Source organism: Rhineura floridana, chromosome 2 (assembly GCF_030035675.1).
Source record: "Rhineura floridana isolate rRhiFlo1 chromosome 2, rRhiFlo1.hap2, whole genome shotgun sequence".
NCBI classification, from domain to species: Eukaryota; Metazoa; Chordata; class Lepidosauria; order Squamata; family Rhineuridae; genus Rhineura; species Rhineura floridana.
The window spans coordinates 16,384,372-16,400,185 of NC_084481.1; the positions used below are offsets into that span (position 1 = coordinate 16,384,372).

Sequence of the window (15,814 nt, forward strand, 5' to 3'; positions counted from 1 at the left end):
CACTGTTGTCCACGCACTGGTAACCTCTAGGCTCAATTACTGCAATGCACTCTATGTTGGGCTGCCCTTGAGGTTGGTCAGGAAGTTGCAGCTGGTGCAGAATGCGGTGGTGAGACTGCTCACTGGGGCATGGTATCGCCAACATGTCACCCCGCTGCTGAAAGAACTGCCCTGGCTGCCCATTTGCTACAGGCCAAGGCCAAGGTTCTAATTTTGGTGTACAAAGCCCTATACAGCTTGGGACCAGGATACCTGAAAGACCGTCTTACCCCTTATATATGAAATCAATCACTGTGCTCTGCAGGTGAGGGCCTCCTGCAGATACCATCTTATCAGGAGGTCCGTTCTGCACAACATAGGAAACGGACCTTTAGTGTGGCAGCACCTACCCTGTGGAATTCTCTCCCCTGAAATATTAGACAGGCGCCATCTCTGTTATCTTTTCGGCACCTATTGAAGATCTTCCTCTTTCAACAAGCCTTTTATGTTGAGACCTTATCCCAGCCTGTGTCTGTGTTGGAATTGCTTTTTAATATGTTTTTAAAACTGTTTTTAAAACAATATGCTTTTAAACTTTTTTAAAACATGCCTTGAAAGCTTTTTAAAAATGATTTTAAAGATGTTTTGTTTTAATGTATTTTAAAGTCTGTTTTTATGATGTTTTAAAGTGTTTTTAGTGCTTTTGTTTGCCACCCTGGGCTCCTGCCGGGAGGAAGGGCAGGATATAAATCTAAATAATAAATAAATAAGTCAGTCATCCAGTGAGCTTCATGACTGATTGAATCTTAGTCTTCCTGATTTAAGTCCAGCACTCTGTCCACTACAATATACTGGCATTCTCCCATTATGTGTATGTGTGGGGCATGTCTGTCTGTATCCCAGCATGTATGTAACTTTAATTCTCTCTCACTGTTTATTGATTTGTAGCTTTCGTTCTTTGCTATGCTTTCCTCTGTTCCTTCTATACATTATCATATCATTCTGCTTCAGCTAAACCAAATTGAGAACAGCAGGGTCCAAATGAGAGCATTAGTTTTGGTGGGTGGTGGATTAAAGATGGAGTAGCTGATCCCTGACCCACTGATGACTTTGAACTGCAGGAGAAGTGATACTAAGAAATAGGGTGATGTTTGTGGTAACCTTTCTGCATGGCTGCCACCTTCAATTATACTATGTTAGCATTATTTGTTTTGGCGTTTTTGAATTCAAGGATCTTTGTAGCCACATCACTAACTGGCAGGAAGAAATGAGTTTCCTAATCAGATAAAGACTTGCCAAATAAAATATTCTGGTAGAAGGTACCTTGTTCTCATTCATATCTGATATTTTAACCTGCTTGCGATGGCAATTGTGAGGCAGTCAAAACACATTTTTAGAAACAATAAAATTGGGAGCATACTCTCAAATTCAAAACTATTTACAATTTTTGCACTATTGATGGTTTTAAGGAAGTCTCAGTAGCAGTATTGAAAACGATAGATGCCTGATAACTAGGTAAATTTAGATTTAGAACTTTGAGACCTTAAACCAAAGCATTTTTGTCATGTGTTTTTACAAAGATTTTAGAGAGGTTTACAAAATCCTTTCAATATAGGCCTGCCTGCCATATCCTCACAGTTTCATACGTCTGTCTTGTTAAAATTATTATATGTAGCAAGAATACAGAATAAATAAAATATATTTCATTTTGTCTCAAAGCAGAGAATAGAATATCATCTGATTTTTCCTCTGAAACATGAGAATATTTATTTCCTTGTTTCCAAAATGATGGGAAATATGTGGGGGGAGAGAGAGAGAGAGAGGTGTTTTGTTTATTGCCAGTGTAGCAAAACTAGTTCTATAGAAAAGGCATATTTTCTTATTTAACAATAAAGAAATGCAGGCATAAGAAGAGTGCTTTAAATAGTAAGTTCAATAAAATCATACACCCTTGCATAGAATTTTAATATCCTCAATAATAGCTAATGATTGGAGGCATTCTTTTCTTTTTTTACTTTTTCATTTCTTAACATTCCTATTTCCTGCCCAAAACCTCTTAATTGGAAGATGTTAAAAATAACACAGTATTATACTGTAGTTTAGGAATGTATCACCAGCCATGAAGAACCACCCCATAACACAACATTTGGAAACACAAATGTTTTTGGAAGCCTCAATTTTTAAATACATTTTTCCATAGTAAACATAGCTCTGTTAATGAAAAATTAAACCTAGACCATTAGAAAGTAGATACTTGGTTTATTAACACTTCATTACTTGGAATTCTGAAATTAAATTGTGCATAGGTTACTCATTTAAACGTTCCATCATATGCACTACCACTTTTAAGTTCTGTGTTGCAGCCAGGGTTGTATCAGGCCAGTTCTGGAACCAGTTGACTTAAATACACTCCCTACATTAACAAAACATAAGTGTAATAATAAAAAGCACAGATTTTAGTTCATTTTCAGCACATTTAGTTCATTTTCCCTTTCCACCAGCTTTGGGGTCAAAAGATGCCTTATGTATTAATACGTAATTTGCAGCTACATATATGTGGGGGTTTTTTTTGTCTTCCTCAAAAGTGGGGCCTCCTGATCAGGATTGAAATTGCAGCACATGGGGATCCTTTTCTCCCTAGCTACAATCTCACGCTGTACAGCAGGTACTGATGATGATGATGATGATAAAACCCATTGGCCTTTTAAAAATTATTCTTGTTTGCAAGGTTGCTCAGATCTCACCTTCAGCCCAGACAGAGCCAAGAAGCAGTGAGGAAGCACAGGACTTGCTCACCCTCCATTTCTGAGGCTAAGTGTGTGTGCCAGCATCCCTCCTTTCTTCCACCTACACTCTGCCCCCCCCATCTCTCCCTCTAAGATACTGCAGCAGTTGAGGGCTTCCCCCTTCCCATGTCCCCAAATGCTTGCAGGAGAGAAAGGCGTGTGTGCACGTGCGCGAGCTGCTCTGTCTTCTGCTCTGCTTTCATTCCCCAAGTGCATGCTAACCAAGTCATCAGTTCCAATGATCATCTCAAGGCCTAAAAGCACTAACCCCCCTCCTCAGTCTGTGCACCTTGTTGTCTGCAGTGCACAATATAGCATCCCCATCATCAACACATTGCTGCTTCTTGATTATTATTTAAAACAAGAAAAAGGAAAAAAACCTCAGCAGGTTGGCTGAAGCTGGGATCCTGGTATTGCAGCAGAAATATATTTGTTATTGCATTTATATCCCACTTTTTCTCCAAGTTGCTCAAGGTGGTGCACATGGTTCCCCCCCCCCACTTTCCATTTTATTTTTACACAGACCCTGTGAGATAAGTCAGTCTGAGAGACTGTGTTTGGTCCAAGGTCACCCAGTGGGCTTCATGGCTGGGTGGGGATTTGAACCTGTTTCTTAGTGCAACACTGTAACCCACTGGTGTTGGGAGACAGGACTGTACATCTTCAGACTGTGTGTGTGGGGGGGAAGGGGGATACGAATTTGATTGGACCTTTGCATTAAGAAAAGAAAGCAACACCTCCCTCCTTGCAGGGAGCTTTTAATGGAAAGGGATATTTGGAGATATGATTTTGCCATGCTTTGCCAGTTTTTCAATTAACAGAGACTAAAATTACAGTTATCATGGGGAGGGTGTCATCAAATTTTTTGAGCTTACGAAGGAGGTCCCATACTCAAAGGTTGGGAACCACTATTCTAATGTAAGTTCTGCAGTTTGGGCCTTTTCTACTCGTGGAAGCTCCCTGTGTGGTTATGAATCCCGGAACCTATGTGTGCAACAACAGGGGAAGTTGGGGTATAAAGGCACAGGCCTGAAGGTCTTTTCTACTTGTGTTGCTCCTTCATGGTTACAGCACATGAAGGGGGTTCATATGGAGGTGCTTCTTATCTGATTATGTCCCCATTTTAATGAAGTAGGAATAATAGCCTGCTTGTGATCTGCATTATCTAGACATAGTGATTGCATCTCTTCTACAAACATACTCAGCTCAGTATGAGATGTGTTTCAAATCTGAAACATTACTTCAGCCTCTGTGTGATGTCTGGTACTTGTCTGGACAGCCACAGATTATTGCACACTTGACCACAACAGCTCTTCTTCCTGTTTTGTTGCCTGTTTAATTTCCTGCAGTGTTGTGGGTTTAATCAGTAGATAATGTTCTGTGTTGATTGACTCAATTTCCTGATTACCTTGTTATCACCTTCCCTGTGTTGCCATATGCCATGCTCGAATGTCAGCCATTTAATAATTTTCTTGGGTTGTATCTGATCCTCCACTGGGTACAGGATGGGATACGCATTGACAGCTAACTAAAAAAATTTGTGGAGTGAAGTATACCTTTTACCAGAATAGATTATGTCCTGATAGTACTATTATGTGTTAAAACATGAGTGTGATAATCTCTAAGGTGCTGTTAGAGTGGTGATCCCATGCTACTACCTTGTGAGCACTGTTGAGGGATGATCACTTCTGGGCTTTTAGCTTATCCTCATGCAGTGTTTTGCAAAAGTGATAAGAAATAGCCTAGTGGCTAATTCAAATATGCACAATGTATTCAATATGTACAAATTAACAGAAGGTTTCCATCTAATTGTTGCCCCAGCACTTGGGAATGCTCTTCCTTCTGCTATACAGGATGCTTCTTCTTTTATCTGCTTAGATGTCTTTTAAAGACACATAATAAAAATATTTTGGAAGATTCTTCTATTATTATTTTAAAAATCTTTGGTAAAAATTCACCATTACAGCCTACATACAGACACAGTTCAGACATAGCTGCAAACCATAGTTTAGCATTGCACAACTGAGTCTTCTCAGGCCTTGGACTTGCACCTTCCCCTTCCCCTGTTCTCCTCTGGGGTGGTTTATTGAAGTGAGTCAAGCTGAAACTGGTTTTCTGATACTAGTTTGTTAATAAACCATAACATACACTAACTGTCCTTTTGAGACCTAATGATAAATCAGAATTAAAGTTGAGTAGGAAGTGGTTGCTTCCAATCTCTTCCTTCTGACCATGCTGATGGGGATGGGGAATGTGCAAGCCTGAGGTTGAGCAAGCTTAATGTAATGCTAAACTATGGTACAGTGTTGTATCTGAATTCGGTCACAGTGTGGGATTTGGTTAAGTCTTGCCCACATTTCAGCTGGACTGCCCTGGAGTAACTACCAAGGTAACAAAGGTATCATTTAAGCATGTGATCTCAACTGCATAGTGTTGGGTATAGCTGCCCAATTTCCCTGCTTTTCAAAGTTCACTAAAAATATCACTTGGCTATAGGTATGTTCTCAAACTGCAAGTTGGTTCTTCCCCCCCCCCGCAATTAGTGAATTTCTTTGCTTTTTAATCTGGGAGGAAAGAAATAGGATCCTGTGCAAGTTTGTTGAGAATGGATTGATCATTTGCATGCTTATTGAGTTCAAGGAGATTTACTCCCCTGCAATTATGGTTAGGATAGGTGAAACTGACATGGGGAGGAGAAAGGAGAGTAGGGGAAGGAGAGGAACAGGCAGGAGGGGGAGGAGAGGAACAGGCAGGAGGGGGAGGGGAGGAAGAGGGCAGGTTTGATCATTCGCATGCTTATTGAGTTCAGTGGGATTTACTCCTGTGCAATCATGCTTATGACAGGTAAAACTGACCATAGGGGAGGGGGAGTGAGTGAGGGCTGGAGTGGGCAGGAGGGGGGAGAGGAGGGGATAAGGGGAGAGGAAAGATGAGAGAGGGAAGGGAAAGGCAGGTCTGACCATTTGCATGCCTATTGTGTTCAGTGGGATTTAATCCCATGCAGTCATGCTTAGGATAGGTGAAACTGAACTGGGGGGGGGAGAGGAGAAAGGGGAAAAGGGAGGGGAGAGAATTTGAAGGGGAGACAGGATGGGATGGGAGGGGGAAGGAAAGGGGAAAGGCAGGAGGGAGGAGGACAAGAGGGGAGGTTTGATCAATTGCATGCTTATTGAGTTTAGTGGGATTTACTCCATGCAATCATTCTTAGGATAGGTGAAGGGGGAGAGAAAGGAAGGTAGGATAAGGGGAGGGAGGGAGGAAGGTAGGGGAGAGGGGGAGGGAGGGGAGGAGATTGGATGAGGGGCACTGGGCAGAGGGAAAGCCTCTTTCCTTTCCAAAAGGAAATAATAATAATAATAATAATAATAATAATAATAATAATAATAAATTTTATTTTTCAGCCGCCTATCTGTCCGGGTTAGGGACACTCTAGGCGACGAACAACAAGAATAAAAACAATACATATAGATCAACATAATCAAATTTTAAGCTAAAAAACCATTCATTAATTCAATTGTAACATAAGTTAATCTGTCCCAATCTTGTAGGCCTGCCTGAACAGCCAGGTCTTCAAGGCTTGGCGATAGCTGGGCAGGGAGGGAGCATGTCTGAGATCGAAAGGGAGAGAGTTCCAGAGGGTGGGGGCCACAACAGAGAATGCCCTCTCTCTGGTCCGTACCAGCCTAGCTGTTCTCACCGGTGGGACTGAGAGAAGGTCTTGCGAGGCTGATCTCGTCAGGCGGCACAATCGGTGATTCTGGAGGCGTTCCTTCAGATATACTGGGCCGAAACCATATAGGGTTTTAAAGGTCAACACCAACACCTTGAATTGGGCCCGGTAGACAACTGGTAGCCAGTGAAGATCTAATAACACTGGGGTGATATGATCCCAGCGACCGCTATGCGTAATCAAGCGTGCCGCCGCGTTCTGTACCAGCTGTAATTTCCGGACCGTTTTCAAGGGTAACCCCACGTAGAGCGCATTGCAGTAGTCTAAGCGAGAGGAGACCAGGGCATGTATCACCTGAGGGAGCAGGTGAACAGGAAGATAGGGACGCAGTCTCCGTATCAGATGTAATTGATACCAAGCTGCCCGGCTCACTGCTGTAATCTGAGCCTCCATGGACAGCTGGGAGTCAAGTATGACCCCAAGACTGCGGACCTGGTCCTTCAGGGGTAAACTTACCCCATCAAGCATCAGGTCAGTAATTCCTAACTTCCTTTTATCTCCCACAAGTAATACCTCAGTCTTGTCGGGGTTCAGCTTCAGCCTATTCTCTCCCATCCATCCACTTACGGATTCTAGGCACTTGGACATGGTATTCACAGCCAACTCCGGTGAGGACTTAAAGGAGAGATAGAGCTGAGTGTCATCTGCGTACTGATGGCACTGCAACCCAAAACTCCTGATGATTGCTCCCAGCGGTTTCACATAGATGTTGAATAGCATGGGAGAGAGGATAGAACCCTGTGGAACTCCACAATGAAGAGGCCAAGGGTCTGAAACCTCATCTCCCAATGCCACCCGTTGCTGCCTATCCGAGAGATAGGAACGGAACCACCGTAAAACAGTGCCTCCTATTCCTAATCCCTCTAGGCGGGTTAAAAGGATACCGTGGTCAATGGTATCGAAAGCCGCTGAGAGGTCCAGGAGGACAAGGAAGGTGTATTCACCCCTATCCAATGCCCTCCGCATATCATCTACCAGAGCGACCAAGGCTGTTTCCGTACCATGACCTGTCCTAAAACCCGATTGGTATGGATCTAAATAATCTGTTTCCTCCAAGTGTGTCTGTAATTGCGCAGCCACCACCCTCTCAATCACCTTGCCCAAGAATGGTAAATTAGAGACTGGGCGAAAGTTGTTTAACTCTTGGGGATCCAAGGACGGTTTTTTTAAGATGGGCTTTATTACCGCTTCCTTGAGGGCTGATGGCATTGCACCCTCTTGCAAGGATGCATTCACCACCGCCTTGATCCCTTCGCCCAGTCTCTCTTTACAGCTCATGATGAGCCATGATGGGCAAGGATCAACCAGACAGGTGGTCGGCTTCACAGTACAGAGCACCTTGTCCACTTCCTCAGAGAGAAGAGGCTGAAACCGATCCCAACAGACCGGAATGCAACTGGCTGACTCTGGCCCACTTCCTGTCTCCACGGCGAGCGGAAGCGTGCTCTTCAGACGTTCGATTTTATCGGCAAAGTGTTTAGCAAAAGTATCACAGGAGATTTTAGAATGTTCCATGGGTTCCTGAGCAACTGGACCGACCAGGCTTCGGACCACTTGGAACAATCTCCTGGGACAACACTCTGCCGTCGCAATAGAGGCAGCAAAGAAATTTTTCTTTGCTGCCTTTGTTGCCACCTGGTAGGCAGCTATTGCTGCTCTAACCCGTGTCCGATCATCTTCAGTGCAAGATTTCCGCCACCAGCGCTCAAGTCGTCTCACTTCCTGTCTCAGACCCCGCAGCCGTGGTGTATACCAAGGTGCTGTCTGAGTTCTGTTCAGGGGGAGAGGACGTTTCGGAGCCACCCAGTCCACCGCCCTGGCGATCTCCTTATTCCACTCCATCACCAGGGATTCGACCGGGCGACCTTCAGTCAGCTCCATATCCCCCAGCGCATTCAGGAATCCTTTGGGCTCCATCAGGCGTCTGGGGCGGACCATTCTAATAGGTCCTTGTCCCCTGCGGAGGGCATGCGGCATCAAGAGATCTGTATTCACCAGATAGTGATCTGACCATGACACGGGGTTAGAAGAATTCACCCCCATTTTCAGAGCACTATCCTCCCCTCCTGAGACAAACACAAGGTCAAGAGCATGACCGGCTACATGGGTAGGCCCTATATTACTAAGGTGCAGATCCCAGGAAGTCATGGTTTCCATGAAATCCCGAGGGGCTCCTGTGAGGACAGCCTCGGCATGTACGTTGAAATCCCCCATCACCACAAGATTGGGGGAGAGCAATCGCACAGCCGAGACTACCTCAAGCACCTCAGTCAGGGATTCTGCTGCACAGCGGGGTGAGCAGTGTACAAGCAGAATCCCTAAACTGCCCTTTGGGCCCAACCTCCAGTACATGCAATCAACAAACTTGGTCTCGTGGAGAGGGGGTCTGGCGAAACACAAAGATTCCCAGTAGATAACTGCCACTCCCCCTCCCCACCTCCCAATCCTCGGCTGCTGTGCATATCGGAAACCGGCTGGACACATGGCCTCAAGTATAGGAGCTGAGGCCTCATCCAGCCATGTCTCCGTAATACACACCAGGTCTGCGTCCTCATCCAGAATCATATCCTGGATGAGTGATGTTTTCTGTACCACAGACCTGGCGTTACACAACAGCAATCGAAGACTGGATGGAGTTCTGCTTTCCCCAGTTATCTTCTGGTGGTAAACAGGCCCGGAACAAGGGATGGATATTAAGCATCTATCCCTAGTTCCCCGATGCCGGCTTGGCCTGCTACCCACGCCCCTACAGAATCTGCCTACAGAAAACACTGTGAACAGAATCATTATTTTTCAGGGTTTCCCCAACCTTTTTATTCTACAGCAGACACATGAAGTCTCCCACACCAATTTAAGCCAAAGGTGTCCCTGGCCACATCCACACCAGACCTTTATTTCACTTTAAACAGTCATGGCTTCCCCCAAAGAATCCTGGGAAGTGTAGTTTGTGAACAGTGCTGAGAGTTGCTAGAAGAGGCCCTATTTCCCTGACAGCTACAATCACCAGAAGAGGGGCTGACTGTTACCACTCTGGCCACTGGAGCGCTGTCAGAGGAATAGGAGTCTCCTAACAATTCTCAGCACCCTTCACAAGCTACACTTCCCAGGATTCTTCGGGGGAAGCCATGACTGTTTAAAGTGGAAAAATGTCTGATGTGGGTGTGGCCCCCTAATTAGCCAAGCCAAACAGCTGTGAGTTTGCTTTTAGAACACTGACAGTTGGTTCTTACTGAGCATGCCTGCGCTATCATAGACTCCAATGTTAAATTTCTTAAATTAATTAAAAATCAGCCAGGCATATTTTTAAACTTTTAAACTGCAGGAGATGAAGGTAAGAGTACGGCGCAAGATCAGTAATAGGATTACAGATACTCTGTGAACATGGCTGATTTTTAATTAATTTTAACAAATTATGAGACCACTGACAAAAAAAAATCCAACAGGGGTCTGGATTTTTTTTCTTTGGTTTATACTTTGAACTCTGGTTTCTCTCTGAGTGTTTTGTGTACCGCCATGAAAACGTAGATGGTTGTTAAGCAAGCATATCTGAGTTCAAATTTTGTAAGATTTTATTTTGAAATGAGCTTATGGGAAGCAGCAGAATGGCATGGGAGTTATTTTCAATTTAACATGGCAGAACGTGAAAAATCCATGCTGTGGCTATAGTATACAGCCACTCTTGCGGCTGTATAATATGGCATGAGAGATCCATGAGTGGACTCACAATATCTTCTTCTGTGATTAAAAGCAGTTACAAGGATATGTAGGTGAGTTTCACTTGGGGTCACCCAATGGAGGGAGTTAACCCTTTATTCTTTCCCCCAACAATGCTGTATCCTCACGGTAAAATGCCACCACGGTTGCTATTAGACAAAAGGTGGAAAAATATAAGGCATCATATTATACAGAACTTTTTTTTTCTCCTTCCAGGGTGAGGATAAGCTCAGAGATTGGGGAAATGGCTCCAGGAAGTAAGTAAAAATCCTCTCCCCCAGCTGCGCAGGCCCAATTTAGCCCGTTCACTTCCCACAACTACTTTAAGTGATGAACAGTTGTTGGAAGATCTGATCACAGATCTCCCATGTCATGTCTAGTTTTGCCCCAGGTAAAATGACAATAGAGAGATTTTCAAGCCTGCTTGAACTCTACCAAATGTTCATATTTACCAATAAATTGTTTCAAGGGGAAATATTATTTAATCAACAACAGGCATGATATCATGATGCGTGGATGAGACGATGGTGTCGGGTGGAAGGGTTTGGATTTGTTAGGCACTGGGGAACATTTTGGGACAAGCCGGGCCTGTACAAAAGGGACGGGCTCCACTTGAACCAGAATGGAACCAGACTGCTGGCACTTAAAATTAAAAAGGTAGCAGAGCAGCTTTTAAACTGACTGAGGGGGGAAACCCGACAGGAGCTGAGAAAGGTCCGGTTCGGAATAAACCTCCCCCCTGGGATAAAAACCAAAGAAATGATGAAATTTTAAAAGGGGTAGGCCTAGAAGTAGGCATTGTGAGAGCAGGGGCACAGGATATAAATTCAGAAGAGCAAAATTACCACAGGCCTAACCACCAGTGCCAAAGACACTTGAAGAGAGACACTGCTTACAAGTGCCTGTACGCTAATGCTAGGAGCCTCCGAACCAAGATGGGAGAACTGGAGTGCTTGGTCTTAGAGGAGAGCATTGATATAGTGAGCATAACCGAGACCTGGTGGAATGGAGAAAACCAGTGGAATACGGTTATCCCTGGATATAAACTATATCGGAAGGACAGGGAAGGACGTATTGGTGGCGGAGTCGCTCTATACGTGAAAGAAGGCATTGAATCCAGCAAGCTCGAAACCCCAAAAGAGGCAGACTCCTCCACAGAATCATTGTGGGTGGTGATACCGTGCCCCAGGAGGGACTTAATACTGGGAACGATCTATCGTCCCCCTGATCAAAATGCTCAGGGAGACCTTGAGATGAGATATGAAATTGAGGAAGCATCCAAACTAGGAAATGTAGTAGTAATGGGTGACTTCAACTACCCGGACATAGACTGGCTGCATATGTGTTCCAGTCATGACAAAGAAGCAAAGTTTCTAGATATTCTAAATGACTATTCCCTAGATCAGTTGGTCATGGAACCGACCAGAGGGACGGCAACCCTGGACTTAATCCTCAGTGGGGACCGGGACCTGGTGCGAGATGTAAGTGTTGTTGAACCGATTGGGAGCAGTGACCACAGTGCTATTAAATTAAACGTACATGTAAATGGCCAATTGCCAAGAAAATCCAACACGGTCACATTTGACTTCAAAAGAGGAAACTTCACAAAAATGAGGGGATTGGTAAAAATAAAGCTGAAAAACAAAGTCCAGAGGGTCACATCACTCGAAAATGCTTGGAAGTTGTTTAAAAACACTATATTAGAAGCTCAACTGGAGTGCATACCGCAGATCAGAAAAGGTACCACCAGGGCCAAGAAGATGCCAGCATGGTTAACGAGCAAAGTCAAGGAAGCTCTTAGAGGCAAAAAGTCTTCCTTCAGAAAATGGAAGTCTTGTCCGAATGAAGAAAATAAAAAAGAACATAAACTCTGGCAAAAGAAATGCAAGAAGACAATAAGGGATGCTAAAAAAGATTTTGAGGAGCACATTGCTAAGAACATAAAAACCAACAACAAAAAATTCTATAAATACATTCAAAGCAGGAGACCATCTAGGGAGACAATTGGACCCTTGGATGATAAGGGAGTCAAAGGTGTACTAAAGAACGATAAGGAGATCGCAGAGAAGCTAAGTGAATTCTTTGCATCTGTCTTCACAGTGGAAGATATAGGGCAGATCCCTGAACCTGAATTAACATTTGCAGGAAGGGATTCTGAGGAACTGAGACAAATAGTGGTAACGAGAGAGGAAGTTCTAAGCTTAATGGACAATATAAAAACTGACAAATCACCGGGCCCGGATGGCATCCACCCGAGAGTTCTCAAAGAACTCAAAGGTGAAATTGCTGATCTGCTAACTAAAATACGTAACTTGTCCCTTGGGTCCTCCTCCGTGCCTGAGGACTGGAAAGTGGCAAGTGTAACACCAATCTTCAAAAAGGGATCCAGAGGGGATCCTGGAAATTACAGGCCAGTTAGCTTAACTTCTGTCCCTGGAAAACTGGTAGAAAGTATTCTTAAAGCTAGATTAACTAAGCACATAGAAGAACAAGCCTTGCTGAAGCAGAGCCAGCATGGCTTCTGCAAGGGAAAGTCCTGTCTCAGTAACCTATTAGAATTCTTTGAGAGTGTCAACAAGCATATAGATAGAGGTGATCCAGTGGACATAGTGTACTTAGACTTTCAAAAAGCATTTGACAAGGTACCTCACCAAAGGCTTCTGAGGAAGCTTAGCAGTCATGGAATAAGAGGAGAGGTCCTCTTGTGGATAAGGAATTGGTTAAGAAGCAGAAAGCAGAGAGTAGGAATAAACGGACAGTTCTCCCAATGGAGGGCTGTAGAAAGTGGAGTCCCTCAAGGATCGGTATTGGGACCTGTACTTTTCAACTTGTTCATTAATGACTTAGAATTAGGAGTGAGCAATGAAGTGGCCAAGTTTGCTGACGACACTAAATTGTTCAGGGTTGTTAAAACAAAAAGGGATTGCGAAGAGCTCCAAAAAGACCTCTCCAAACTGAGTGAATGGGCGGAAAAATGGCAAATGCAATTCAATATAAACAAGTGTAAAATTATGCATATTGGAGCAAAAAATATGAATTTCACATATACGCTCATGGGGTCTGAACTGGCGGTGACCGACCAGGAGAGAGACCTCGGGGTTGTAGTGGACAGCACAATGAAAATGTCAACCCAGTGTGCGACAGCTGTGAAAAAGGCAAATTCCATGCTAGCGATCATTAGGAAAGGTATTGAAAATAAAACAGCCGATATCATAATGCCGTTATATAAATCTATGGTGCGGCCGCATTTGGAATACTGTGTACAGTTCTGGTCGCCTCATCTCAAAAAGGATATTATAGAGTTGGAAAAGGTTGAGAAGAGGGCAACCAGAATGATCAAGGGGATGGAGCGACTCCCTTACGAGGAAAGGTTGCAGCATTTGGGGCTTTTTAGTTTAGAGAAAAGGCAGGTCAGAGGAGACATGATAGAAGTGTATAAAATTATGCATGGCATTGAGAAAGTGGATAGAGAAAAGTTCTTCTCCCTCTCTCATAATACTAGAACTCGTGGACATTCAAAGAAGCTGAATGTTGGAAGATTCAGGACAGACAAAAGGAAGTACTTCTTTACTCAGCGCATAGTTAAACTATGGAATTTGCTCCCACAAGATGCAGTAATGGCCACCAGCTTGGATGGCTTTAAAAGAAGATTAGACAAATTCATGGAGGACAGGGCTATCAATGGCTACTAGCCGTGATGGCTGTGCTCTGCCACCCTAGTCAGAGGCAGCATGCTTCTGAAAACCAGTTGCCGGAAGCCTCAGGAGGGGAGAGTGTTCTTGCACTCGGGTCCTGCTTGCGGGCTTCCCCCAGGCACCTGGTTGGCCACTGTGAGAACAGGATGCTGGACTAGATGGGCCACTGGCATGATCCAGCAGGTTCTTCTTATGTTCTTATGATGCGTATGTGTATACATAAACACACACAAAATACACAGATGTATGGGATTTATTTTAAGTCTAAAAGAGGTAAGGTACAATAAAACTGGAAATAAAATATAAATGTGTTCATACCTGATAATGAATTTTGTTTTCTGAGATGTCAGCACTTCATCGTGTGCAGCAAGATCCCAGTCTTCTGAAGATGAGCGTGCTAAACCCTAAAGAGATTTGTATTTTAAAGTTAAATATTATAATCTGGATTTAGAACATTTGTTACTATTACAAATTATATTCCAAACAAAAAGCAAATACCTAGGAATTCCAGCCACACTGTTACCAAGCAAGTCCTCTATATCTCTGTTCCAATGAGACTTGAAAAAGGTAGTACGTAACGTTGGGGCTCAAATACATGACCTGATGTTACTTTAGTTACCCTGTTTTATGAGGAAGTTAGTTATAAAGGCAACTCTAGAAAAGGGAGAAGTAACTGAGACATTTTTGACCTTGTACATTTATTGGCCTATGGCCATACTACCCTGAACACGCCCAATCTCATCTGATCTCGGAAGCTAAGAAGGGTCAGGCTTGGTCAGTACTTGGATGGGAGACTACCTGGGAATACCAGATGCTGTAGGCTTAGAGGAAGGCAATGGTAAACCACCTCTGAATACCTTTTACCATGAAAACCCTATGAATAAATCCGAAAGATTCATAAGGTCACCAGAAGTTGTAATCAACTTGAAGGCATATAACAACCATCACCATTTATTGGACAGACACACACACTACCCACATGTGAGCAGGAAGTGCTTCTGCTAATGCGTCTCATAAGTGCCCCCTAACTCTGAAAGACCAGAACAGAAATGGGGTGCTTGAAATCCCCTGTGCATAATTAAAGAAACCATATATACTGGTTTAAATACTGTTTAGCTAGTTTGATTAGCTAGGTCAAACATTCTAGGAAGACGTTAAGCTATATGTTACGCCAAAAGGAGAACATATAGTATCAAGTGGTGAAGGAAAAGATTTAAGGAACAAATGAGTTGTATTATGTTAAGCTACAGTGAGTCACAGATGAATTTAAATAGACCAAGAGAACTACCGTTGGTAACTTATAAAGACCCATACAACTAAGGTTCAGGTTACCTAAAACACCGCCTTCCCCTACCATTAGATCACTAAGACTGTCAGAAGACACAATGTTAGTGAAACCACATCTTGTAGAAGCTGTACTTCCTCCTGTATTCAGGAAGCTGCTATTTAATATATAAAGCTACCGAAATGTGTGGGAGGAACACACTTTAGAACCCTCTCCCTCATTGCAACTGGTGCTTCTAAACTTGCTTCTCACTATGTTGCTGACACAGTAAATGTGGACATATTTTATTTTTATAAGAACCAGCTAAGATATAATTTGGGAAAACACAAATGAAAATCCCTATTTACTTTTATTTACTTATTTAATGTTTATTTAGAACTATTTCTAAATCACTTATTAAAATAATCTCAAAGCAGCGAACAATATACGCATAAAATCAACAATAAAATCAGCGTAAGTCCTGTAATAAAATATCAGAGAGAAAAAGCCTATACAGGGCTACAAGGTCCAGCATTAATGGTCAGGGAAAGCCTGCTGAAAAGTGTATATCTTCAAAAGATATCTGAAGCATACAATCCAATAGATGTTGTTTCCTAAAGGAAGGGCATTCTTGAATTTTTCCCCT

The 15,814-nt window shown here is 43.3% G+C and overlaps 1 protein-coding gene and 1 pseudogene across 4 annotated transcripts in view; one reads left to right on the top strand and one right to left on the bottom strand.

Moving 5' to 3' along the window:
- The window catches only part of PARD3B (par-3 family cell polarity regulator beta), an 894,180-nt gene that overhangs the window by 646,803 nt on the left and 231,563 nt on the right, over positions 1 to 15,814 (bottom strand). For all 4 annotated transcript variants that reach the window (XM_061607918.1, XM_061607919.1, XM_061607920.1 and 1 more), the window contains exon 5: positions 14,223 to 14,308. In XM_061607918.1, coding sequence (XP_061463902.1) covers positions 14,223 to 14,308 — 86 coding nt within the window. The remainder of the gene's footprint in view (positions 1 to 14,222; positions 14,309 to 15,814) is intronic.
- LOC133378474 (5S ribosomal RNA) lies at positions 14,609 to 14,727 on the top strand (annotated as a pseudogene).